Here is a 27375-nt window from a genome sequence, read left to right as displayed (position 1 = left end):
AGTGTTTTGTGTGACTGTCCTTGTCTATCAGTGTATCAGTGTTTAGTGTGACTGTCCTTGTCTATCAGTGTATCAGTGTTTAGTGTGACTGTCCTTGTCTATCAGTGTATCAGTGTTTAGTGTGACTGTCCTTGTCTATCAGTGTATCAGTGTTTAGTGTGACTGTCCTTGTCTATCAGTGTATCAGTGTTTAGTGTGACTGTCCTTGTCTATCAGTGTATCAGTGTTTAGTGTGACTGTCCTTGTCTATCAGTGTATCAGTGTTTAGTGTGACTGTCCTTGTCTATCAGTGTATCAGTGTTTAGTGTGACTGTCCTTGTCTATCAGTGTATCAGTGTTTAGTGTGACTGTCCTTGTCTATCAGTGTATCAGTGTTTAGTGTGACTGTCCTTGTCTATCAGTGTATCAGTGTTTAGTGTGACTGTCCTTGTCTATCAGTGTATCAGTGTTTTGTTACTTTGTGGATCCCAGGATGAGTAGCTGATGCTTCTACAAAAGCTAATGGGGATCAAAAATAAACAAATCAACAAAAATTGACGTGAGAAAACAAGACCAACTTTCTATTGGTTCAAATAGGAAGAAGTGTAGGTGGGGTTAGAAATGCTGAGTGGAGACGGAGACATCCACAACCACATCACTATAGGCTGCCACTATAGAGCTCAGCACTTGAAGAAGTGTACTGTCTCCCATTTACCCTACAGTCAGTCAGTCTGGGTGTGGTGTGCTGTGCTGTGGTCTGGGTGGATACCAGAGTATAATTCCAAAACGGAACTCTCAGGGCGTGGTCAGTCACAGTCTGATACCGTCGTGCTACTGCTGAGCCCGAGTGTCTTCAGTAAGGAGAGAAGAAGAAGCTGGATAGTTGGAGGGGGAAGAGGTCTGCTGCAGTCTAAGGCAGAAGCAGATTGTCTTTGGTGAACAGGGAAGGAGAAGCTGGATAGTTGGAGGAGAAGAGGACCAGACCAAAAGATTACCTGCTTTTACTTATTATGTTTCTAGAGGATGTAAGATAACGACAGAAGACAGAGGGATCTGAACAGAAGACAGGGGGATCTGAGCAGAAGACCTGAACAGAAGACAGGGGGATCTGAGCAGAAGACCTGAACAGAAGACAGAGGGATCTGAACAGAAGACCTGAACAGAAGACAGGGGGATCTGAACAGAAGACAGAGGGATCTGAACAGAAGACCTGAACAGAAGACAGGGGATCTGACCAGAAGACCTGAACAGAAGACAGGGGGATCTGAACAGAAGACAGGGGGATCTGAACAGAAGACAGAGGGATCTGAACAGAAGACAGGGGGATCTGAACAGAAAACAGAGGGATCTGAACAGAGAAGTAGAATATAAGACTGGTGAATAATAGAGCTCAACTCTTTTTGAAGCATTGCCTTTTTTCCCAGTACTTTTAGAATGTGTTGCAAAAAGTACTGGTAAAAAACTCACTGCATGACTCACTGCATGACGAAATGCTTTTTCTGGTTACTTTTTCCATGCTGATGTTTCTTCCCCACAAAATATTTTAGAGCTCTGGCATGTGGTATCCCCATTAAAACCCTTCAACGTTTGGAGGATCTATCAAAGATTATAAATACTCAAACTTCCATCAACTGTTACAGCGGCTACAAAAAGAGGTTTTAATTTGAGATGCCCTTTTCTTATTTGTCAAGTTATTGTCCTTTGGAGCAGAGGCAGGGTGTGTTTCATCAGGTGTCTAGATGTATTATTTCCCATCAACACTGAATGGCCATATTGTGTTGGACTAACACAGCATTACCTGGATTGGAGACAAATTAAAGTACATGAAGGAAAAAGTACACGAGGAACATGGACTCAGAAAAGGAAGATAATGCAAACAGCAACTGTCTTGTCCAACCAGAAGACATCATTTCAGAGTCTCATTTGGGTATATATGGTGAGTCAACAGACCAATCAGATGACTGCATTTCAGAAAGGCTGTTCCACTTACAAGGATATAGTGGGTCAACTGACCCTGTTGAACAGAGAGTGATGATAGACAAACATAGGAACAGTTTGTCATCAGAGGACTGCAGTATGGAGGAGCCTATAGACACACAGAATACCACAGACAGAGCCAATCAGGACATGACAACTGACTGTCCCAGTACAGACAAGTTGGAATCAACAGATCAGTATAATCAGTGTGTGTCAACAAACAACCGTCATCAAGATAGGGTCGCAAACAATCATGATAAAGACAAAGTCAAGGAGATGAAGCACACAGAGGTGTCGACAGACAACTACAACAGGCTGGCCTGGTTAACAGACAGTGAAACCAATCCAAGAGCCAGAAGTTATCAGGAAATATTTACATATGATAACCACAGCCAAGACTCACCTGCTGACAGCAAAGACTTACCTGCTGCTGATGTTGTAGCCAGAGACCTTGCTAACTCCTCTGCAGTAATGGCTGGGGAACCTGCTACTAGTACACCACTACCTTCAAACACCAGAAAACTGGTGATAACCATGACCAGGACTGAGCCTATATCTGATGACCGGCAGCATACAGGCTCTGAAACTGAGAGCCTGTTAGAGGCTGGAGAGGCTGAAACTGAGAGACTGTTAGAAGCTGGAGATCCTGAAACTGAGAGTCTGTTAGAGACTGGAGAGGCTGAAACTGAGAGCTTGTTAAAGGCTGGAGAAGCTGAAACTGAGAGCTTGTTAAAGGCTGGAGAGGCTGAAACTGAGAGCTTGTTAAAGGCTGGAGAGGCTGAAACTGAGAGCTTGTTAAAGGCTGGAGAGGCTGAAACTGAGAGCTTGTTAAAGGCTGGAGAGGCTGAAACTGAGAGCCTGTTAAAGGATGGAGAGGCTGAAACTGAGAGCCTGTTAAAGGCTGGAGAGGCTGAAACTGAGAGCTTGTTAAAGGCTGGAGAGGCTGAAACTGAGAGCTTGTTAAAGGCTGGAGAGGCTGAAACTGAGAGCCTGTTAAAGGCTGGAGAGGCTGAAACTGAGAGGCTGTTAGAGTCTGGAGAGGCTGAAACTGAGAGGCTGTTAAAGGCTGGGGAGACTGATAACCCACTGGTTGAGGAACTTCCTCACACATCTGCTCCTGTGTCTGAGATCACAGCCCATTCTACAGCCCAGTCCTCTCAGCCCTGTAGTACCCAGGATGGAGCCCCAACCCCAGCACCAGCCAGTCCTCAGGATGTAGCCCCAACCCCAGCACCAGCCAGTCCCCAGGATGGAGCCCCAACCCCAGCACCAGCCAGTCCCCAGGATGGAGTCCCAACCCCAGCACCAGCCAGTCCCCAGGATGGAGCCCCAACCCCAGCACCAGCCAGTCCCCAGGATGGAGTCCCAACCCCAGCACCAGCCAGTCCCCAGGATGGAGCCCCAACCCAAGCACCAGCCAGTACCCAGGATGGAGCCCCAACCCCAGCACCAGCCAGTCCCCAGGATGGAGCCCCAACCCCAGCACCAGCCAGTCCCCAAGATGGGCTCCTAGCCTTAACCCCAGGTCCAACCAGTGGCCCTCCCTCTGGCACCACCTCCACCAGAACCACCTTCTCCCCCGGTTCCCCAGTGGACAAGCCCCTTCAATTCCCTGCCTTGTTCAGTGGTCTGAGGATCCCAAAGAAAGGGGCGACAGGGCCGGATCAGGACATAGTGGGTAAGATCAAAACACCAGCCCCAGCAGGCCTGAGTGTGGACAAGCTTGTGAGGAGAAAGCTGAAGACAGTTCGCAGGAGGCAGGAGAGCTTCTTGGACCAGCTCTCCCAGTTCCTGAACCTGGAGAAGGATGTCAATAGTAAGACAGAGGAGTCTACAGGAGAGGACAGGAGGGAGATTACAGGAAAGGAGAGGAAGGAGTCTACAGAAGAGGAGAGGAGGGAGTCTATAGGAGAGGAGAGGCAGGAGTCTACAGAAGAGGAGAGGAGGGAGTCTTCAGGAGAGGACAGGAGGGAGTCAGAGCCCTCAGACGAGACCAAAGGAGTCAGAGTTGAACCTGAAGATGGGATGGAGGAGAAGGAGAAGACAGAACAGGAAGAGGGAGGAGAACGGCAGAAAACAGGAGAGGAGAAAAAGACCGACCAGGACACAGAGAAAGAGAAGACTGAAGTTCTGTCTGTGATAGAGCCTCCGGAATCTTCAGAACCTTCACATTCTCTCGAACTCTCAGAACCTTTAGAACCTCAGAAGCCTCCTCCCACCAGTGCGGAGGTGGCGTTCGATGCCTTCAAGGCCTTCTTCATCCCCAGGCCCCTGAGGAGAGAGGGAGACAGGGGGGACCAGGAGGCAAAGAGGAAGGCCTGGATCTTTGAGAGAACCTCCAAGACTCCTGAAAAGAAAAACCTCACTGACTCAAAAGTATGCATCTGTGTTTTGTTGTCTAGCTCTCTCTTTGTCTACACTCTATCATGCTTTGCTGTGTCTCACTTGTATCCAAATAGACTTACAGTACAGTGCATACATACACATACTGATTATATGAGTGAATACTGATTATATGAGTGACGTCTGTAGGAAATGCTCTGTGCCTGATAAAGCATTACTTTGTAATATTTTTCATTACTTTGTAATATGTTCTGTTGCCGTTACCCCCCCCCCCAGTTGGAGACATCGATCTCAGGTGATGGAGAGGACCGGTCCACCCCAGGCCGTCTGCAGGCCATCTGGCCCCCGACTAAGGAGGAGAAGGTTGGACTGAAATACACAGAAGCAGGTAATCTACTAGAAAACACGTATTCACTATGGCTGGAACGCTACACTAGCTTGAGGTATGTGATATGTGTGTGAGATACCTCTGATTACATATTATTATATTATCATGATGTCAAAGAGAGATTCTAGTTCTATGTACAGATCTCAATATCACTAGGATTCAGCCCGTGGCCTTGACCTATGTGGCTCGTGCAGCCAGCCGGGCCAGCTTCTTGCTGTGACTAACTGTGGGTTACAGTATGTAGTAGACAGAACAGTGGATAGACAGAGAAATAGAGAGACAAAGAGAGACAAAGAGAGAGAGAGAGAGAGAGTCAATGTTTGCTCTGTGGTATCTCTGTGGTACATGTACAAAACCATGGTCTAATTGTAAGGTAAATACTCCACCCTGTCCCTGTGACTGTCCACAGCTGCTTCCTGGTCTCTAGATGAGTAATGTCACATGGGCAGTGTTTTGGGACAGGGCTGTGTGTACGGTGGTGACAGAAGCTATTCCATTAATTTCTTCAATTCTAATCCCTCAGAAAACACATCAGATGTGTGTGTGGATATGTGTGTGTGTGTGTTTTGTCAGGGGCCTCTCCTTGTGCACACACTCCTAAAAACACACCTAAGCACCAGCTGTTTATCCTACAAAGAAAACACCCATGCCAAGACTATCCAACAAACAGATACATCTATAAATGGCTTAAGTGTGATTAAGAGAAAATGACGAGGAGTGGTAACCATATGCGAAGTAGAACACAGTTCAGTTGTGATAGTTTTGTTCCTGTTTATGTGGACTCTCTCTGTCCTCCAGAACACCAGGCAGCCCTCCTGCAGCTGAAGAGAGAATGCAACGAGGAGGTGAAGAAGATACAGGTCAGTAAAGCACAGTACTACACCAACTTAGCCACAGACCTGTAGGTTAGACTGTTCTTGTTGTAACACAACCCTAACTGTTCTTGTTGTAACACAACCCTAACCCTAACACAACCCCAACACAACCCTAACACAACCCTAACCCAAACACAACCCTAACACAACCCTAACTGTTCTTGTTGTAACACAACCCTAACTGTTCTTGTTGTAACACAACCCTAACCCTAACAAAACCCTAATACAACCCTAACCCAAACACAACCCTAACAAAACCCTAACCCAAACACAACCCTAACACAACCCTAACCCAAACACAACCCAAACACAACCCTAACCCAAACACAACCCTAACACAACCCTAACCCAAACACAACCCTAACTGTTCTTGTTGTAACACAACCCTAACCCTAACAAAACCCTAATACAACCCTAACCCAAACACAACCCTAACAAAACCCTAACTCAAACACAACCCAAACACAACCCTAACACAACACTAACCCTAACACAACCGTAACACAACCCTAACCCTAACACAACCCTAACATAATCCTAACCCAAACACAACCCTAACATAATCCTAACCCAAACACAACCCTAACAAAACCCGAACACAACCCTAACACAACCCTAACCCAAACACAACCCAAACACAACCCTAACCCAAACACAACCCTAACCCAAACACAACCCTAACCCAAACACAACCCTAACCCAAACACAACCCTAACACAACCCTAACACAACCCTAACCCAAACACAACCCAAACACAACCTGAACACAACCCTAACCCTAACACAACCCGAACACAACCCTAACCCAAACACAACCCTAGCTCAAACACAACCCTAACACAACCCTAACCCCAAAAACAACCCTAACATAACCCTAACCCAAACACAACCCTAACACAACCCTAACCCTAACCCAAACACAACCCTAACCCAAACACAACCCTAACACAACCATAACCCAAACACAACCCTAACAAAACCCTAACCCAAACACAACCCTAACAAAACCCTAACCCAAACACAACCCTAACACAACCCTAACACAACCCTAACCCAAACACAACCCAAACACAACCCTAACCCAAACACAACCCTACCACAACCCTAACCCAAACACAACCCTAACACAACCCTAACCCTAACACAACCCTAAAGTTTTCGAAAGCCAAGTGAACAAACAGATCACCGACCATTTCGAATCTCACCGCACCTTCTCCGCTATGCAATCTGGTTTCCGAGCTGGTCATGGGTGCACCTAACCTTAACCTTAACCATAACACAACCCCAACACAACCCTAACCCCAAAACAACCTTAACCCCAAAACAACCCTACAACAACCCTAATACAACTCTAACCCTAAAACAACCCTAACTCCAAAACAACCCTAACACAACCCTAAACCTAACACAACCCTAACCCCAAAACAACCCTAACACAACCCTAGCCCCAAAACAACCCTAACACAACCCTAACCCCAAAACAACCCTAACCCAACCCTAACACAACCCTAACCCCAAAACAACCCTTACCCCAAAACAACCCTAACACAACCATAACCCCAAAACAACCCTAAAACAACCCTAAAACAACCCTAACCTTAACCTCCTATAAATATGAATGCAGGAGGACTATGGGAAGCAGCTGTGCCAGCTGAGAGGGGACAACGAAGAGTGTGTATCCCATCTGGAGGTCACCTTGGCCAGGCTACAAAGTGACTTGGCCCTGGGTGCCCACCACTGCCGTGGAGACCTCCGAGACGTGGCCGTATCCACGGGAGATGACCTCTCATCCCGGGCCTTCCGCACTGTGTGCGTCCAGACGGACCCCATGACCTTCCCCCAACCCCCCCTCAACTTGCCTAAGAGACTGGACCTGGTTTCTATCAGTCTAAATCTGTCTGGACAGGCTACATCTCCCTCTTCTTCCCCCGTTCATCTCCCTCCACCTCCTGCTCCTCCACTCCCACTATCCGAACCACCTGCACCTCATGAAGGCTTATTATCAGGCAACCTAGCCCCACCTCCCCCTCCTCTTCCTCCTCCTCCTCCTCCTCTTCCTTTCCTTCCTGCTCTAACCCAGACCCAGGGACTCGACGGGCCCCCTCCATCTCTTCCACCCCCTCCATCAGGGTCCGCCCCTCCACCTCCACCCCCTCCACCAGGCTGTGGCCCCCCACCACCTCCCCCTCCAGGGTGTCTGACCTTCAGTACCATGTTGGATAAACCGCCCAGGAAGCCGGCTGTGCAACCAGCCTGCCCCATGAAACCTCTCTACTGGACCAGGATACAGACACAGGACAACAAGTAGGTGTTACAACTAACATACTAAAAAAATGTGTATCTGGTATAAACATCGTGGGTGGCTGTACACTAGACAATTTAGTGTGGTCTGCGAGACAGTTGCCAGTAACACATCAGGCATAGATTTTTGTGGCGTCCATCTCTCTACTGTTGTACTGTAAACTGATACCTTGTGAACATACTTGTTCCCACTCACAGCTCTCCATCCAGCCAATATAGTCCACCACAGCCTGTGATGTTCTGTGTTCTGCTAAATTGCTGTTGCTAAACACCAACATCCTCTCTGGATGGTGTTTCATCCTGGTGGTGAGAAAGGAAGAGAGAAAATAGCACAACATTACACTCAAACCCCACTGTGTATGGAACTCATCTAGACCTATTTCTCTCTCTCAATTCAATTTCAATTCAATTGAATTCAATTCAATTTCAATTCAATTTAATTCATTTCAATTTCAATTTAATTTAATTTAATTTAATTTAATTTAATTCAATTCAATTAATTTCAATTTAAGGGCTTTATTGGCATGGGGAAACATGAAATAGATAATAAACAAAAGTGAAATAAACAACAACAAAAAATGTTAACAGTAAACATTACACTCACAGAAGTTCCAAAAGAATAAGGACATTTCAAATGTCATAATATCTCTATACACAGTGTTGTAACGATGTGCAAATAGTTAAAGTACAAAAAGGAAAATAAATCAATATAAATATGGGCTGTATTTACAAAGGTGTTTGTTCTTCACTGGTTGCCCTTTTCTCATGGCAACAGGTCACAAATCTTGCTGCTGTGATGGCACACTGTGGTATTTCACCCAGTAGATTTTGGAGTTTATAAAAATCGGGTGTGTTTTCGAATTCTTTGTGGATTTGTGTAATGTGAGGGAAATATGTGTCTCTATGGTCATACATTTGGCAGGAGGATAGGAAGTGCAGCTCAGTTTCCACTCATTTTGTGGGCAGTGTGCACATAGCCTGTCTTCTCTTGAGAGCCATGTCTGCCTACGGCGGCCATTCTCAGTAGCAAAGCTATGCTCTCTAAGTCTGTACATAGTCAAAGATTTCCTTAATTTTGGATCAGTCACAGTGGTCAGGTATTCTGCCCCTGTGTACTCTCTGTTTAGGGTCAGTCACAGTGGACAGGTATTCTGCCACTGTGTACTCTCTGTTTAGGGTCAGTCACAGTGGTCAGGTATTCTGCCCCTATGTACTCTCTGTTTAGGGTCAGTCACAGTGGTCAGGTATTCTGCCAGTGTGTACTCTCTGTTTAGGGTCAGTCACAGTGGTCAGGTATTCTGCCACTGTGTACTCTCTGTTTAGGGTCAGTCACAGTGGTCAGGTATTCTGCCCCTATGTACTCTCTGTTTAGGGTCAGTCACAGTGGTCAGGTATTCTGCCAGTGTGTACTCTCTGTTTAGGGTCAGTCACAGTGGTCAGGTATTCTGCCAGTGTGTACTCTCTGTTTAGGGTCAGTCACAGTGGTCAGGTATTCTGCCCCTGTGTACTCTCTGTTTAGGGTCAGTCCCAGAGGTCAGGTATTCTGCCACTGTGTACTCTCTGTTTAGGGTCAGTCCCAGTGGTCAGGTATTCTGCCACTGTGTACTCTCTGTTTAGGGACAAATAGTATTCTAGTTCTCGTTTTTTTGTAAAGTCTTTCCAATGTGTCAAGTAATGATCTTTTTGTTTTCTCATGATTTGGTTGAGTCTAATTGTGCTGCTGTCCTGGGGTTCTGTGGGGCCTGTTTGTGTTCGTGAAATGAGCCCCAGGACCAGTTTGCTTAGGGGACTCTTCTCCGGGTTCATCTCTCTATAGTTGATTGCTTTGTTATGGAAGGTTTGGGAATCACTTCCTTTTAGGTGGTTGTAGAATTTAATGTCTCTTTGCTGAATTTGGATAATTAGCGGGTATCGATCTAATTCTGCTCTGCATGCATTATTTGGTGTTATATGTTGTACACTCAGGATATTTTAGCAGAATTCTGCATGCAGAGTCTCAATTTGGTGTTTGTTCCATTTTGTGAATTCTTGGTTGGTGAGCAGACCCCAGACCTCACAACCATAAAGAGCAATGGGTTCTATGACTGATTCAAGTATTTTTTTTGCCAGATCCTAACTGGTATGTCAAAATTAATGTTCCTTTTGATGGCATAGAAGGCCCTTCTTGTCTTGTCTCTCAGATTGTTTACAGCTTTGTGGAAGTTACCTGTGGTGCTGATGTTTAGGTCAAGGTATGTATAGTTTTTAGTGTGATCTAGTGCAACAGTGACTGGATGGAATTTGTATTCGTGGTCCTGGGAACTGGACCTTTTTTGGAACACCATTATTTTGGTCTGACTGAGATTTACTGTCAGGACTCAGGTCTGGCAGAATCTGTGCAGAAGATCTAGGTGCTGATGTAGGCCCTTCTTGGTTGGTGACAGAAGCACCAGATCATCAACAAACAGTAGACATTTGACTTCAGATTCTAGTAGGGTGAGGCCGTGTGCTGCAGACTTTTCTAGTGCCTGCGCCAATTCGTTGATATACATGTTGAAGAGGGTGGGGCTTAAGCTGCATCCCTGTCTCACCCCACGGCCCTGTGAGAAGAAATGTGTGTTTTTTGCTCATTTTAACCCCACTCTTGTTGTTTGTGTACATGGATTTTATAATGTTGTACGTTTTTCCCCCAACACCACTTTCCATAAATTTGTATAGCAGGCCCTCGTGCCAAATTGAGTCAAAAGCTTTTTTGAAATCAACAAAGCATGGGAAGACTTTGCCTTTGTTTTGGTTTGTTTTTGGTTTGTCAATTAGGGTGTGCAGGGTGAATACGTGGTCTGTCATACGGTAATTTGGTAAAAAGCCAATTTGACATTTGCTCAGTACATTGTTTTAACTGAGGAAATGTACGAGTCTGTTGTTAATGATAATGCAGAGGATTTTCCCAAGGTTGCTGTTGATGCATATCCCACAGTAGTTATTTGGGTCAAATTTGTCTCCAGTTTTGTGGATTGGGGTGATCAGTTCTTGGTTCCAAATATTGGGGAATATGCCAGAGCTGAGGATGACGTAAACGTTTTATTGTAGCGAATTGGAATTTGTGTTCTGTACATTTACTCATTTAATTTAGGATACCATGAACTCCACAGGCCTTTTTGGGTTGTAGGGTTTGTATTTTGTCCTGTAGTTAATTTAATGTAATTGGAGAATCCAGTGGGTTCTGGTGGTCTTTAATAGTTGATTCTAAAATCTGCATTTGATCATGTTTTTGCTGTTTGTAATTTGTGATAAAGCCAAAAAGATTGGAGAAGTGGTTAATCCAAACATCTCTGTTTTGCATAGATAACTATTTGTGTTGTTGTTTGTTTAGAGTTTTCCAATTTTCCCATAAGAAAGACGAGACATCTACAACCCCACTACCACTATCCGATTAGAGCCATAAGGGAGACTTGTCATCTACCACGATCAGATTAGAGCCATAAAGTAGACGAGACATTTACCACCTCACGATCAGATTAGAGCCATAAGGGAGACGTGTCATCTACCATCTCACTACCACTATCAGATTAGAGCCATAAAGGAGACTAGACATCTACCACGTCACTACCACTATCAGATTAGAGCCATAAAGGAGACTAGACATCTACCACTTCACTACCACTATCAGATTAGAGCCATAAAGGAGACTAGACATCTACCATCCCACTACCACTATCAGATTAGAGCCATAAAGGAGACTAGACATTTACCACCTCACTACCACTATCAGATTAGAGCCATAAAGAAGACTAGACATCTACCACGTCACTACCACTATCAGATTAGAGCCATGAAGGAGACTAGACATCTACCATGTCACTACCACTATCAGATTAGAGCCATAAAGGAGACTAGACATCTACCATCCCACTACCACTATCAGATTAGAGCCATAAAGGAGACTAGACATTTCCCATGTCACTACCACTATCAGATTAGAGCCATAAAGGAGACTAGGCATTTACCACCTCACTACCACTATCAGATTAGACTCATAATGGAGACTAGACATCTACCACGTCACTACCACTATCAGATTAGAGCAATAAAGGAGAATCGATATCGACTATCACACTACCACTATCAGATTAGAGCCATAAAGGAGACTAGACTTTTACCACATCACTACCACTATCAGATTAGAGCCATAAAGGAGACTAGACAATTACCACCTCACTACCACTATCATATTAGAGCCAAGAAGGAGACTAGACATCTACCATCCCACTACCACTATCTGATTAGAGCCATAAAGGGACTAGACTTTTACCACATCACTACCACTATCAGATTAGAGCCATAAAGGAGACTAGACATTTCCCATGTCACTACCACTATCAGATTAGAGCCATAAAGGAGACTAGGCATTTACCACCTCACTACCACTATCAGATTAGACTCATAATGGAGACTAGACATCTACCACGTCACTACCACTATCAGATTAGAGCCATAAAGGAGACTAGACATCTACCATCCCACTACCACTATCATATTAGAGCCATAAAGGAGACTAGACATCTACCACGTCACTACCACTATCAGATTAGAGCCATAAAGTAGGCTAGACATCTACCATCTCACTACCACTATCAGATTAGAGCCATAAAGGAGACTAGACATTTCCCATCTCACTACCACTATCAGATTAGTATTATTCAACTCCTTTGGCTTTGATGCCTCATGGTTGAGCAAAGCTCTGTTCATGTAGACTGTCACATTCTGTCCTTAGTTCTTTTGTTATGTCTTTGTTTTAGTGTGGTCAGGGCGTGAGTTGGGTGGGTTGTCTATGTTCCTTTTTCTATGTTGTGTTTTGCGTTTGGCCTGGTATGGTTCTCAATCAGAGGCAGGTGTCGTTAGTTGTCTCTGATTGAGAATCATACTTAGGTAGCCTTTTCCCACTTGTGTTTCGTGGGTGATTCTTTTCTGTTATGTGTGTGTCACCTTTCAGAACTGTTTCGTTTCGTTTCTCCTTTGTTATTTTGGTTTAGTGTTCTCGAGTTAAAACAAATATATGATGAACACTTACCACACTGTGCTTTGGTCCTCACCTCATTCCAACGACGAGCGTCACATAGACTTTGCTGAGATCTGATCAGGGTGTCAGTGGACTTGGTTGAGGTCAGTGATAAAGTAGTCTACAGTACTACTGCCTAGAGATGAGCTATATGTGTACCTACCATAGGAGTCCCCTCGAAGCCTATTGACTATGTACATACCCAGGATGTAACAGAGCTATAGGTGTACCTACCACAGAGCCGCGGGAGTCGTGACCAATTTTTGTTGGTTATGTTGTCGTAGTTGTGTCTAGGGGGGCATATGGGGGGGAATTTCTCTCCTCCAGGATGGTGTTTGTCCCCCTGTGTGCTGATGGTGTCAGGTTCTTGTCCAGTTCTGTGGTTTAGGTCCGGCCCATCACAGTAGGTGTGAGCAGAGCATGTTGAGCATCTGATACATACCTCTTAGGTTGCATGATGGGACTTGGGCAGGTGTAATAGTGGGGGTTGGGCCTGCTGCCCTGCTCACGGCCTGGGCATATGTCCTGCTGTCATGTTGAGGTCCTTGCCACAGGGGTAGGGGGCATGGGGGGGGGGCAGAAGGGGCATAGGTCTGGTATTGGGGGGGCCTATATAGTGTGGCCAGCGTTTGCTTTTGCTTGGGGGGGGTCTTAGCTGGTCGGGGTGTGGCTGCTGATGCAGGTCCTCTTGGAGTGGGGGGGGGGGGGGGGGGGGGGGTTACCATCCTCGTCTGCAGGACAGTTTGAAGAGATGTGGTCAGACTCAGGATGGGGGAGTCATCACAGAGAGAGATCTTTTCCTGCTGTTCTCTCTTTGATCCTGTCCTGCTGGAACTGCTTGGGGAAGCCCTGCACCATTACTGTACCAGACTTGTACAACACAGGTTGTTTTCCATTTCCTCGATGTCTAGTATTGTGAGGTTCCACCCTGGGCCAATACTCTCTCTCTTGACATCGTGGTAGTGTGCTCTTATAGCACTGTGCCATGCCAGGGGATGGTCTGTGTGGAAAATTAAGTTGCTTACGTTCCCCTCTTTGTAGCAGTCAGCAAATAGTGTCTCTGGATTGTCCTTATTCCGTGCAGTGTTATTTTTAATAGCCATGGGGTATTGTATTGTAATGACCTCTCTACAGGGATAAGCCATGGGGTACTGTATTGTAAGGACCTCTCTACAGGGATAAGCCATGGGGTACTGTATTGTAAGGACCTCTCTACAGGGATAAGCCATGGGATACTGTATTGTAAGGACCTCTCCACAGGGATAAGCCATGGGGTATTGTATTGTAATGACCTCTCTACAGGGATAAGCCATGGGGTACTGTATTGTAAGGACCTCTCTACAGGGATAAGCCATGGGATACTGTATTGTAAGGACCTCTCCACAGGGATAAGCCATGGGGTATTGTATTGTAATGACCTCTCTACAGGGATAAGCCATGGGGTACTGTATTGTAAGGACCTCTCTACAGGGATAAGCCATGGGATACTGTATTGTAAGGACCTCTCCACAGGGATAAGCCATGGGGTACTGTATTGTAAGGACCTCTCTACAGGGATAAGCCATGGGGTACTGTATTGTAAGGACCTCTCCACAGGGATAAGCCATGGGGTACTGTATTGTAAGGACCTCTCCACAGGGATAAGCCATGGGGTACTGCATTGTAAGGACCTCTCCACAGGGATAAGCCATGGGATACTGTATAGTAAGGACCTCTCTACAGGGATAAGCCATGGGATACTGTATTGTAAGGACCTCTCTACAGGGATAAGCCATGGGATACTGTATTGTAAGGACCTCTCTACAGGGATAAGCCATGGGGTACTGTATTGTAAGGACCTCTCTACAGGGATAAACCATGGGGTACTGTATTGTAATAACCTCTCTACAGGGATAAGCCATGGGGTACTGCATTGTAAGGACCTCTCTACAGGGATAAGCCATGGGGTACTGTATTGTAAGGACCTCTCCACAGGGATAAGCCATGGGGTACTGTATTGTAAGGACCTCTCCACAGGGATAAGCCATGGGGTACTGTATTGTAAGGACCTCTCTACAGGGATAAGCCATGGGGTACTGTATTGTAAGGACTTCTCTACAGGGATAAGCCATGGGATACTGTATTGTAAGGACCTCTCTACAGGGATAAGCCATGGGGTACTGTATTGTAAGGACCTCTCCACAGGGATAAGCCATGGGGTACTGTATTGTAAGGACTTCTCTACAGGGATAAGCCATGGGATACTGTATTGTAAGGACCTCTCCACAGGGATAAGCCATGGGGTACTGTATTGTAAGGACCTCTCTACAGGGATAAGCCATGGGGTACTGTATTGTAAGGACCTCTCCACAGGGATAAGCCATGGGGTACTGTATTGTAAGGACCTCTCCACAGGGATAAGCCATGGGGTACTGCATTGTAAGGACCTCTCCACAGGGATAAGCCATGGGATACTGTATTGTAAGGACCTCTCTACAGGGATAAGCCATGGGATACTGTATTGTAAGGACCTCTCTACAGGGATAAGCCATGGGATACTGTATTGTAAGGACCTCTCTACAGGGATAAGCCATGGGGTACTGTATATTAAGGACCTCTCTACAGGGATAAACCATGGGGTACTGTATTGTAATAACCTCTCTACAGGGATAAGCCATGGGGTACTGCATTGTAAGGACCTCTCTACAGGGATAAGCCATGGGGTACTGTATTGTAAGGACCTCTCCACAGGGATAAGCCATGGGGTACTGTATTGTAAGGACCTCTCCACAGGGATAAGCCATGGGGTACTGTATTGTAAGGACCTCTCTACAGGGATAAGCCATGGGGTACTGTATTGTAAGGACTTCTCTACAGGGATAAGCCATGGGATACTGTATTGTAAGGACCTCTCTACAGGGATAAGCCATGGGGTACTGTATTGTAAGGACCTCTCCACAGGGATAAGCCATGGGGTACTGTATTGTAAGGACCTCTCTACAGGGATAAGCCATGGGATACTGTATTGTAAGGACCTCTCTACAGGGATAAGCCATGGGGTACTGTATTGTAAGGACCTCTCTACAGGGATAAGCCATGGGATACTGTATTGTAAGGACCTCTCTACAGGGATAAGCCATGGGATACTGTATTGTAAGGACCTCTCTACAGGGATAAGCCATGGGATACTGTATTGTAAGGACCTCTCTACAGGGATAAGCCATGGGATACTGTATTGTAAGGACCTCTCTACAGGGATAAACCATGGGATACTGTATTGTAAGGACCTCTCTACAGGGATAAGCCATGGGGTACTGTATTGTAAGGACCTCTCTACAGGGATAAGCCATGGGATACTGTATTGTAAGGACCTCTCTACAGGGATAAGCCATGGGATACTGTATTGTAAGGACCTCTCTACAGGGATAAGCCATGGGATACTGTATTGTAAGGACCTCTCTACAGGGATAAGCCATGGGATACTGTATTGTAAGGACCTCTCTACAGGGATAAGCCATGGGATACTGTATTGTAAGGACCTCTCTACAGGGATAAGCCATGGGATACTGTATTGTAAGGACCTCTCTACAGGGATAAGCCATGGGGTACTGTATTGTAAGGACCTCTCTACAGGGATAAGCCATGGGATACTGTATTGTAAGGACCTCTCTACAGGGATAAGCCATGGGATACTGTATTGTAAGGACCTCTCCACAGGGATAAGCCATGGGGTACTGTATTGTAAGGACCTCTCCACAGGGATAAGCCATTGGGTACTGTATTGTAAGGACCTCTCTACAGGGATAAGCCATTGGGTACTGTATTGTAAGGACCTCTCCACAGGGATAAGCCATTGGGTACTGTATTGTAAGGACCTCTCCACAGGGATAAGCCATGGGGTACTGTATTGTAAGGACCTCTCTACAGGGATAAGCCATTGGGTACTGTATTGTAAGGACCTCTCCACAGGGATAAGCCATGGGATACTGTATTGTAAGGACCTCTCTACAGGGATAAGCCATTGGGTACTGTATTGTAAGGACCTCTCTACAGGGATAAGCCATTGGGTACTGTATTGTAAGGACCTCTCCACAGGGATAAGCCATGGGATACTGTATTGTAAGCACCTCTCTACAGGGATAAGCCATTGGGTACTGTATTGTAAGGACCTCTCTACAGGGATAAGCCATTGGGTACTGTATTGTAAGGACCTCTCCACAGGGATAAGCCATGGGATACTGTATTGTAAGGACCTCTCTACAGGGATAAGCCATTGGGTACTGCTTCAAAGGCCTCTGCATTTCAGTGCTAATTGAAGCTGCAGCCAGGTCAGTTCTGTGCTAGCAGGTTGGTAGCTTAGTAGCCTTATTTATTAAGTGTAGCCTAGTGATTAGAGCATTGGACTAGTAACCGAAAGGTTGCAAGTTCAAATCCCCGAGCTGACAAGGTACAAAATCTGTCGTTCTGCCCTTGAACAGGCAGTTAACCCACTGTTCCTAGGCCGTCATTGAAAATAAGAATTTGTTCTTAACTGACTTTATATAACAGAATGACCTAGAGATTATTGTCTTTTACTTTTTGGCTTAATAAGAAGTAGGTTCAGACTGATCATTACTCACTCAGTTTTGTGTTGGATGGTATTTCCAGGTTCTGCTGTGTTTCTTCTGCAGGTTTTGGTTTGTGAGATGTTTTTTCTTGACTGTCCTTGGTAGTAATAGTCCATTCAGGTCATTTTGTCCAAATTCAAGGTTTTAGGTGTGGAATTTTGATTTGGATTGAAGGTATCCTGTAAATTCAAGTTGATCTACATTTATCCAACTCTAATCTTTTTGCAGAATAACTCAGGAGCCCATGAGCTCACTACCTCTCTCTCTCTCTTTCCTTCCATTTATCCCCCTCTTTCTTTCTTTCTTTCTCTTTCTTTTTCTTTCTTTCTTTCTTTCTTTCTTTCTCTTTCTTTCTTTCTCTCTCGCTAACTCTCTTTCTCTCTCGCTCTGTGTCTCTCTCTCTCTCCCTCTGTGTCTCTCTCTCTCCCTCTTTCTCTCTCACTAACTCTCTTTCTCTCTCTCTCTAACTCTCTCTCTCTCTCTCACTAACTCTCTTTCTCTCTCTTTCTCTCTCTCACTAACTCTCTTTCTCTCTCTCGCTCTCTCTCTCTCTTCCCCCCACCTTCTCCTTTCCCAGTAAAAACACACTGTGGAACTCTCTTGAGGAACCAGACATCATCAACACCACAGAGTTTGAAGACCTGTTCTCCAAGACCACCATACAGACCAAGAGAAAACCTCTGGCAGAGGCCTATGAGAAGAAAGCCAAGGCCAAGAAGGTACAGTAGTCTGTATGTAGCTCAATACAAGGTAGCAATGTGTCTATTGTCCACTAGAGGACACTGGTATCTGAGGATTAAACATACCAGCCTGGCACTTTTCATTACATCTAGCTGTAACAATAGTTTTTCTCAAAATATTCAGCATTTTTGTATTGCTAGAGGCCAAGAGTGTCTGCATGTGCTCTTGGAATAGCCAAGATGAAGTCCCCATGGTCGTCTTTCTATAGTCAGCCAAGATGAAGTCCCCATGGTCGTCTTTCTATAGTCAAGATGAAGTCCCCATGGTCGTCTTTCTATAGTCAGCCAAGATGAAGTCCCCATGGTCGTCTTTCTATAGTCAGCCAAGATGAAGTCCCCATGGTCATCTTTCTATAGCCAGCCAAGATGAAGTCCCCATGGTCGTCTTTCTATAGTCAGCCAAGATGAAGTCCCCATGGTCATCTTTCAGTAGTCAGCCAAGATGAAGTCCCCATGGTCATCTTTCTATAGTCAGCCAAGATGAAGTCCCCATGGTCATCTTTCTATAGTCAGCCAAGATGAAGTCCCCATGGTCATCTTTCTATAGTCAGCCAAGATGAAGTCCCCATGGTCGTTTTTCTATAGTCAGCCAAGATGAAGTCCCCATGGTCGTCTTTCTATAGTCAGCCAAGATGAAGTCCCCATGGTCATCTTTCTATAGTCAGCCAAGATGAAGTCCCCATGGTCGTTTTTCTATAGTCAGCCAAGATGAAGTCCCCATGGTCGTCTTTCTATAGTCAGCCAAGATGAAGTCCCCATGGTCGTTTTTCTATAGTCAGCCAAGATGAAGTCCCCATGGTCGTTTTTCTATAGTCAGCCAAGATGAAGTCCCCATGGTCATCTTTCTATAGTCAGCCAAGATGAAGTCCCCATGGTCATCTTTCTATAGTCAGCCAAGATGAAGTCCCCATGGTCATCTTTCTATAGTCAGCCAAGATGAAGTCCCCATGGTCATCTTTCTATAGTCAGCCAAGATGAAGTCCCCATGGTCATCTTTCTATAGTCAGCCAAGATGAAGTCCCCATGGTCATCTTTCTATAGTCAGCCAAGATGAAGTCCCCATGGTCGTCTTTCTATAGTCAGCCAAGATGAAGTCCCCATGGTCGTCTTTCTATAGTCAGCCAAGATGAAGTCCCCATGGTCGTTTTTCTATAGTCAGCCAAGATGAAGTCCCCATGGTCATCTTTCCATAGTCCCCATGGTCATCTTTCTATAGTCAGCCAAGATGAAGTCCCCATGGTCGTCTTTCTATAGTCAGCCAAGATGAAGTCCCCATGGTCGTCTTTCTATAGTCAGCCAAGATGAAGTCCCCATGGTCTGCTTTCTATAGTCAGCCAAGATGAAGTCCCCATGGTCATCTTTCTATAGTCAGCCAAGATGAAGTCCCCATGGTCATCTTTCTATAGTCAGCCAAGATGAAGTCCCCATGGTCGTTTTTCAGTAGTCAGCCAAGACACATGGAAAAGTCTTCCAGCTACAGCTCTGGCTATCAATTATGCACGGTTTCCACTTTAATAGGTGAGAAAGAAAGAGAAAGGGAGGGAGTGCGAGATGGGTCAAAAACATCAAATTGAGACTCTCATTGCAGAATTCTGCAAAAATATCCTGTGCTGCACTTCCTATCCTCCTGCCAAATGTATGACCATATTAGAGACACATATTTACCTCAGAAAACACAGACCCACAAAGATTTTTGATAAACTCCCATATCTACTGGGTGAAATACCACAGTGTGCCATCACAGCAGCAAGATTTGTGACCTGTTGCCACAAGAAAAGTCCAACCAGTGAAGAACAAACACCATTGTAAATGAAACCTATATTTATGTTTATTTATTTTCCCTTTTGTACTTTAACTATTTGCACATCAGTTCAACACTGTATATAGACATAATATGACATTTTAATGTCTTTATTCTATTGGAACTTCTGTAAGTGTAATGTTTACTGTTCATTTTGTATTGTTTATTTCACTTTTGTTTATTATCTACTTAACTTGCTTTGGCAATGTAAACATGTGTTTCCCATGCCTTTTGAATTGAGCGAGAGAGAGGGGGGAGAAGAGAGAGTCAGAGGGGGAGATAGAAGAGAGAGGGGGGAAGAGAGAGTCAGAGAGGGGGAGATAGAAGAGAGAGGGGGGAAGAGAGAGTCAGAGAGGGGGAGATAGAAGAGAGAGGGGGGGAAGGAGGGGGGAGAAGAGAGAGTCAGAGAGGGGGAGATAGAAGAGAGAGGGGGGGAAGGAGGGGGGAGAAGAGAGAGTCAGAGAGGGGGAGATAGAAGAGAGAGGGGGGGAAGGAGGGGGGAGAAGAGAGAGTCAGAGAGGGGGAGATAGAAGAGAGAGGGGGGGAAGGAGGGGGGAGAAGAGAGAGTCAGAGAGGGGGAGATAGAAGAGAGAGGGGGGGAAGGAGGGGGGAGAAGAGAGAGAGTCAGAGAGGGGGAGATAGAAGAGAGAGGGGGGGAAGGAGGGGAGAGAAGAGAGAGAGAAAGACAGAAAAGGTAGAGGGGGAGAGACAGGTGAAGGGGGAGAGAATAGAGAGAGAAAGAGAGAGAGAGCGGCTCTGCCCTCCATTAATGACCCTCTATTAGTTTCCATTAGCCCAGCTCCCTTCCTCTTACCTCGTCTGATGGTCCGCCACGCTCCTCTGTTGTCATGGTCACTGTGTTGTCCTCCTCTCCCTGGTCAGATCATTAAGCTGCTAGAATGGAAGACTAATATCTGACCCAGTGTCAGTGGTTAGAGGCTACTTCTACTCACACAGTTTTCTCTCCTCCTGCAGATCATGAAGCTGCTGGATGGGAAGCGTTCGCAGGCCGTAGGGATACTCATCTCTAGTCTGCACCTGGCGATGAAGGACATACAGGAAGGTGAGTGACACATAGCATTGGTTTTCAAACCTCTCCTCTGGGATTATTAGGTGAATCAGATTAGGTGAACCTTGATTAGTTGAATCGGGAGAGCTAATTCAGGGCTGCAACAAAATTGTGAAACGCCTGGTATCCCCGAGATGAGGTTTGAAAACCACTGGTATATACTGTACATCTAACATCGTCTCTGAGAAGAAGGGTGTATATATACTCTCTATTTAAATGTAATCTTGACATTCAACAGGGGCTTTTATCCAAAGTTATTACATAAATAGTAAATAAATGCCTACAGTGGGGCAAAAACGTATTTAGTCAGCCACCAATTGTGCAAGTTCTCCCACTTAAAAAGATGAGAGGCCTGTAATTTTCATCATAGGTACACTTCAACTATGACAGACAAAATAAGAAACAAAAATCCAGAAAATCACATTTGTAGGATTTTTTTATGAATTTACCAGAACACACAACTTTAATCTAAAATAGTCTGGCACGATTTACAGTTTACACATACGTTATATTCAATATTTGTGGCCCACGTAGGACTAAAACCCACAACTCGAGCACCACCCACTGGGCACACCACATAAATTCAACGTGGATAATTGGGTAATATTTGGTTGAGATCAATGCAATTACGTCCTCTATTCATCCATTGAAAAAGACCACCAGAATTAAGTTGAATTTCCAATGTGTTATCACTATGCTTTCAACCACAACGAAATTCCAACCGAAACATTTGTTTGGGTTTAGTTGTCACACCCAAAATGTCGATCACTTTCAAACATTTTAAAGTACAGCAAAGTTTAAATTGGAATTAAATGTCCGATATTTTGTTTATTTATACAACAGTGTAGCCCTTTCCTGCAGTAAAATGATCAAATCGCCCTCTAGTGGCCTTATGGTGGAATTCATATTTTTCATATTTTTCAGAATTTCTCGAATTCATAAACATTAAAATATAAAATACATTCATCCTGTGTTTCTATAGCAAACGGTTTTGTTTAATTTCAGTCTTCTGTGATGTATATAAAGTGTAATATTGGGATGCAAACTAAAAATGTAGTACAGTACTTTTCAACTCTATGTCTGACATGGTACAGGTGTGTTCTTTTTGTCAGACCATAACCATGTGTGTGAGGTGTAAACTAGATGTGTTGAAGACTACCAAGAAACACTCTGCGTAAGCCTGATTTTGCCCACTGCAGTAAAAAGTGAATTAATATCGCTGTGCTTCATCTAATAGCAGAACCAAATGACCTGGATTACAGTTTAGATTACATTAAAAGTACCTAAGGAGAACTTTATAGTTGCAGTAACCTCTAAACATGGCTATGGATGTGTTACTCATTTTAGGGTTGAATGTTACATTTATCTACTTTTCTGCTCTTCTGCACACCAATATCTCTACCTGTACATGACCATCTGATCATTTATCACTCCAGTGTTAATCTGCAAAATTGTAATTATTCGCCTACCTCCTCATGCCTTTTGCACACATTGTATATAGACTCCTTTTTTTTCTACTGTGTTATTGACTTGTTCATTGTTTACTCCATGTGTCACTCTGTGTTGTCTGTTCACACTGCTATGCTTTATCTTGGCCAGGTCGCAGTTGCAAATGAGAACTTTAGCCTACCTGGTTAAATAAAGGTGAAATAAAAATAAAATGAAAGATGTAAGATGGCCTTAACTTTAGGCTATTTACTGTATAACAAAAGTAATATTTAATTGTGTTTGGTTGACAACGCAACTCAATATCAACATTTAAAGTAGATGTATCTACTTGCTTGGATAGATCCGTCTGAGCCACTGGCTTGATCCCATTCTTCCACTTTAATCCAGCACGTCTTAAACTGGCCACAAGTTTATAGACTATTTACTGTATAACAAAAGTGATGTCGAATTGTGTTCGGTTGTTATGGCAACCATATGTCAACATTTGAAGGAGATGTATCTCTTTAGATCGATCCAATTGTGTTCGGTTGTTATGGCAACCATATGTCAACATTTGAAGGAGATGTATCTCTTTAGATCGATCCAATTGTGTTCGGTTGTTATGGCAACCATATGTCAACATTTGAAGGAGATGTATCTCTTTAGATCGATCCAATTGCGTTCGGTTGTTATGGCAACCATATGTCAACATTTGAAGGAGATGTATCTCTTTAGATCGATCCAATTGTGTTCGGTTGTTATGGCAACCATATGTCAACATTTGAAGGAGATGTATCTCTTTAGATCGATCCAATTGTGCCACTGACTTTAGACTGGCAAACTTTAAATGCTCTTTAAATAAACTTCGATGTGATTTAGTCCTTTTCTTTAACATAGAACTTCGATGTGATTTCGTCCTTTTCTTTAACATAGAACTTCGATGTGATTATATAGATAGATATATAGATTGTTGGTGGAGATGTGAACCAAACATATTATTTATTCATTTGTAGACAAACTGGAATTAAAGCCAGACTAAGTCAGTGGAACAGATGGCACTATCCACGCTGAAGATTACATCTCCTTCAAATGTTGATATTTGAGTTGTGTTGACAACCAAACACAATTCAATATTACTAAATATGATTACATTTGAAATCAACCAGAGCTTGACATCCTGTGTGTGTGTGTGTGTGTGTGTGTGTGTGTGTGTGTGTGTGTGTGATAACAGGGTAGTTACAGGGAACAAAACAGGGGACAGAACAAGGGAAAACAGGGAACAAAACAGGGGACAGAACAGGGACCAGAACAGGGGAAAACAGGGAACAAAATAGGGACCAGAACAGGGACCAGAACAGGGACCAGAACAGGGGACAACAGGGAACAAAATAGGGACCAGAACAGGGACCAGAACAGGGGACAACAGGGAACAAAATAGGGCCAGAACAGGGGAAAACAGGGAACAAAATAGGGACCAGAACAGGGGAAAACAGGGAACAAAACAGGGACCAGAACAGGGACCAGAACAGGGGAAAACAGGGAACAAAACAGGGGACAGAACAGGAGACAGAAAAGGGGACAACAGGGGACAGAACAGGAGACAGAAAAGGGGACAACAGGGGACAGCAGGGAAACCTCCATTTGATCCAGTCATGTTGGATTTCAGCTCATTGAAACTTGAGACCTTGGGAATCGTGACAAGAGAAGTACTTGGCCAGTTTGCTTAGCTTGGTATTTTGTGTGATTATGGTGAAAGCCTCACTAATATAGCTCTGTCTACACCACCACTATATGCCCTGCAAGAATATCCTTATCTGACCCCAGGACTAAATCAACACACTGTAAAACTCCCTGCCCCTCTAGGCACGAGCTGTCCCACAAATGTGTCCTTTGATTTAAAGCATGACTCAATGAACCTGTTTACTCCCCGTAGCTGTGCTGAATGTGGACAACTCCGTAGTGGACGTGGAAACCATCCAGGCTTTATACGAAAACGTGAGTGTCCTCCTTTTCTTTTATTGTACTGTTCAGTTTGGTTTCCCTTTCAGAGAGCCCAGCCTGACTTTTTTTTTGCATTTCGAGGCCTCTTCAGTGTCAAGTGTTGTTTGTGCCTCTCTCATCTCAGAGAGCCCAGCCTGATGAGCTGCAGCGGATAAAGAAACACTACCAAACTTCCGAGGAGGAGCAGGTCAAGCTGCTAGACAAACCTGAACAGTGAGTGTTCTCCTTTCCCTCCTCATCACATCCTTTATATATATTTAAATGTACCCCTTTTACTCCCCCAATTTCGTGATATCCAATTGGTAGTTACAGTCTTGTCCCATCGCTGCAACTCCCGTACGGACTCGGAAGAGGCGAGGGTCGAGAGTCACGCGTCCTCCGAAACAGGACCCCTGCCAAGCCGCACTGTTTCTTGACACACTGCTTGCTTAACCCGGAAGCAAATCGCACCAACGTGTTGGAGGAAACGGCGTAAATCTGGCAACCAATGTCAGCGTGCATGAGCCCGGCCCGCCACAAGGAGACGATAGAGGGGACTCCGTATCACATTTGTTATATTCTGTATAACCGTGATTAGCTCCGCCTCAAGGAACCAACGCCTCTAAGGCTCCATCTTTCAAAGACTTGACAAAGACGGTAGTGACGTCAAAGTAACGTCCATCATGTCACCTGTGTTGTCTCTAGGTTCCTGTTTGAGTTATCTCAGATACCAGACTTCCCAGACAGGGCTTCATGTATCATCTTCCAGTCTGTCTTCATAGACGCCATCGACTCCATTCAGCACAAGTTGGACATTGTCTCTCGTGTCTGCAAGGTTGGAACTCTCTCTTCATGTTAGTTCATACTAGATGTCTGTCAAAGGTTGGAACTCTCTCTTCATGTTAGTTCATACTAGATGTCTGTCAAAGGGGTAGAGTGTTTTAGTGGTCCAGCAACATAGAAACCACAGGAAACGTGTTTTATTGTAGAACACGTTTTGCAGACTAAATAAAGAGTCTTACAGAGAAACTTCACTCAAAAACGATCTGTTGGTATTTGTTTCATTAATCCACTGTTGATACAATCCTAAAATGTTTTGCATGTCAGCAATCAAGTTTTCAAGATATTGGACTTTCAAGAAGCAATGTGTCACCGACCGCATCCTCACGTTAAACGTAAATGTAACTTGTCTCAGTGGTCTGAAGTCAGCACTATGTTCAGTTAACAGTGCATTTCTGTCTCCAGATTCTGATGGACACCTGCAGTGTGAGGGAGGTGATGGGTCTGATTCTAGCCCTGGGGAACCACATGAACGGGGGCAACAGGACCAGAGGACAGGCAGACGGCTTCGGACTGGAGATACTGCCCAAACTAAAGGACGTCAAGAGCAGGGTAAGGGCTGTGTTACAGGACAAAGTAGAGTTAGATGAGTGTATAATATCACCTAGTAAAGACCTACAACTCACAGCATTTTAGAAGCAGAATAAAGAACAGATGTATTGCTTTGTGTTGTTTTCCTTTGTGGTTGAGGATCGTTCTATCTTCTCTGTTCTCTTCTGTTTTTTTTTTAAGGACAATCGTATCAGTCTGGTTGACTATGTGACATCGTACTATCTCCGCAACCTGGACGAGGTAATGTCAAACATTTGTTCATCACTTTATTGACATACTTTTTACTGGAAGTTAGTTTATGGGTGTTTTAGTTTTTAGACATTCTGGTGTTTTCATTTTTTTATTTTATTGTTTTCATGTGGAACAAATATCATGTTGCTGTTGTCAGTCTGATGTTGCTGTTATTGTTTCCCTCCAGAACGCTGGAACAGAGAGAAGTGTATTCCCTCTCCCTGAGCCTCAGGATGTGTTCCTGGCTGCCCAGGTCAAGTTTGAAGACATCACCAAGGACCTGAGACAGCTGAGACGAGATCTGACAGGTCAGAGGTCATTCATGCCTAATCACAACACTGTGACGTCAGCAACACAAACAGATATGCAGGCAGGCATGCAGGCAGGCAAGTAGGCAGGCAGAGACATGCAGGCAGAGACATGCAGGCTGACTGACTGACTGACTGTTTCACCTGCTGTGCCAGAGTCAAAGGTTATCACTGGGGTTTTGCCTTCGGTAACAACTGTTTAGATCTGGGGTTCTTAAACCATTTCAGCTCCAGACCCAAATGAGCAATTGACCAACTTCCTGTGACCCAAGTTGTCCTCCGTCGACCCAATTTAAGATGAAATAGTGTTTTCTCATAACTCGCTGCTCACCTCCAACATGCTCAGGGCCCCCCTTTAGGGCCCCCCTTTAGGGCCCCCCTTTAGGTCCCCCCTTTAGGGCCCGACTCATAGTTTAAGAAACCCTGGTTTAGATGCATCGATGCACATAGATGCACCCCAGATGGTGGCAACCGATCGCTCTCTCTCTCTTTCTGTCTCTCTCTCTCTTTCGGTCTCTCTCTCTTTCTGTCTCTTTTTCTCTCTCTCTCTATCTTTCTGTCTCTCTCTCTCTCTCTTTCTGTCTCTTTCTCTCTCTGTCTTGCTCTCTCTCTCTCTCTCTCTCTCTCTCTCTCTCTCTCTCTCTCTCTCTCTCTCTCTCTCTCTCTCTCTCGGTCTCATATTCTTTCTCTTTCTCTAGAACAAGACGGCTGCCATCTTTCTCTTTCTCTTCTCTCTTCTCTCTGCTCTGTTCTCTCTCATCTTTCTCTTCTCTTTCTCTCTCTCTGTTCTCCTCTCCTCTTTCCTTCTTTCTCTTCTCGATCTCTCCTTTCTCTTTCTCTTTCTCCTCTCTCTTTCTCTTTCTCTTCTCTCTCGTCTTCTTCCTTCTTCCTTTTCTTTCTCTTCTCTCTTCTCTTCTGCTTACTCTTCTCTTTCTCTTT

The 27375-nt window shown here is 44.7% G+C and overlaps 1 protein-coding gene across 1 annotated transcript; it reads left to right on the top strand.

Moving 5' to 3' along the window:
* The first annotated feature begins 853 nt into the window (after positions 1-853).
* Positions 854-26542, top strand: LOC109881275 (formin-like). The gene is made up of 12 exons (XM_031800715.1): positions 854-4332; positions 4576-4687; positions 5486-5547; positions 7187-7866; positions 18065-18206; positions 21004-21091; positions 24459-24520; positions 24651-24739; positions 25211-25340; positions 25751-25897; positions 26078-26137; positions 26316-26542. Exons 1-12 carry the CDS (start codon positions 1828-1830, stop codon positions 26520-26522), a joined length of 4284 nt encoding a protein of 1427 aa, XP_031656575.1. The 5' UTR covers positions 854-1827; the 3' UTR covers positions 26523-26542.
* The last annotated feature ends 833 nt before the right edge of the window (positions 26543-27375 follow it).

The sequence above is a fragment of the Oncorhynchus kisutch genome, linkage group LG21, assembly GCF_002021735.2.
Source record: "Oncorhynchus kisutch isolate 150728-3 linkage group LG21, Okis_V2, whole genome shotgun sequence".
In the NCBI taxonomy this organism is placed as follows: Eukaryota; Metazoa; Chordata; class Actinopteri; order Salmoniformes; family Salmonidae; genus Oncorhynchus; species Oncorhynchus kisutch.
Note: the sequence above shows the minus strand (reverse complement) of the source record. Positions and strands in the feature narration are given on the sequence as shown.

Bases quoted from the DNA above. Each gene is read 5' to 3' on its own strand.
- LOC109881275 (XM_031800715.1), top strand. From the start codon at position 1,828: ATGGACTCAGAAAAGGAAGATAATGCAAACAGCAACTGTCTTGTCCAA. The intron at 7,867-18,064 runs GTAGGTGTTACA...CTCCTTTCCCAG, and splicing joins ATACAGACACAGGACAACAA to TAAAAACACACTGTGGAACT. The intron at 24,521-24,650 runs GTGAGTGTCCTC...CTCTCATCTCAG, and splicing joins TCCAGGCTTTATACGAAAAC to AGAGCCCAGCCTGATGAGCT.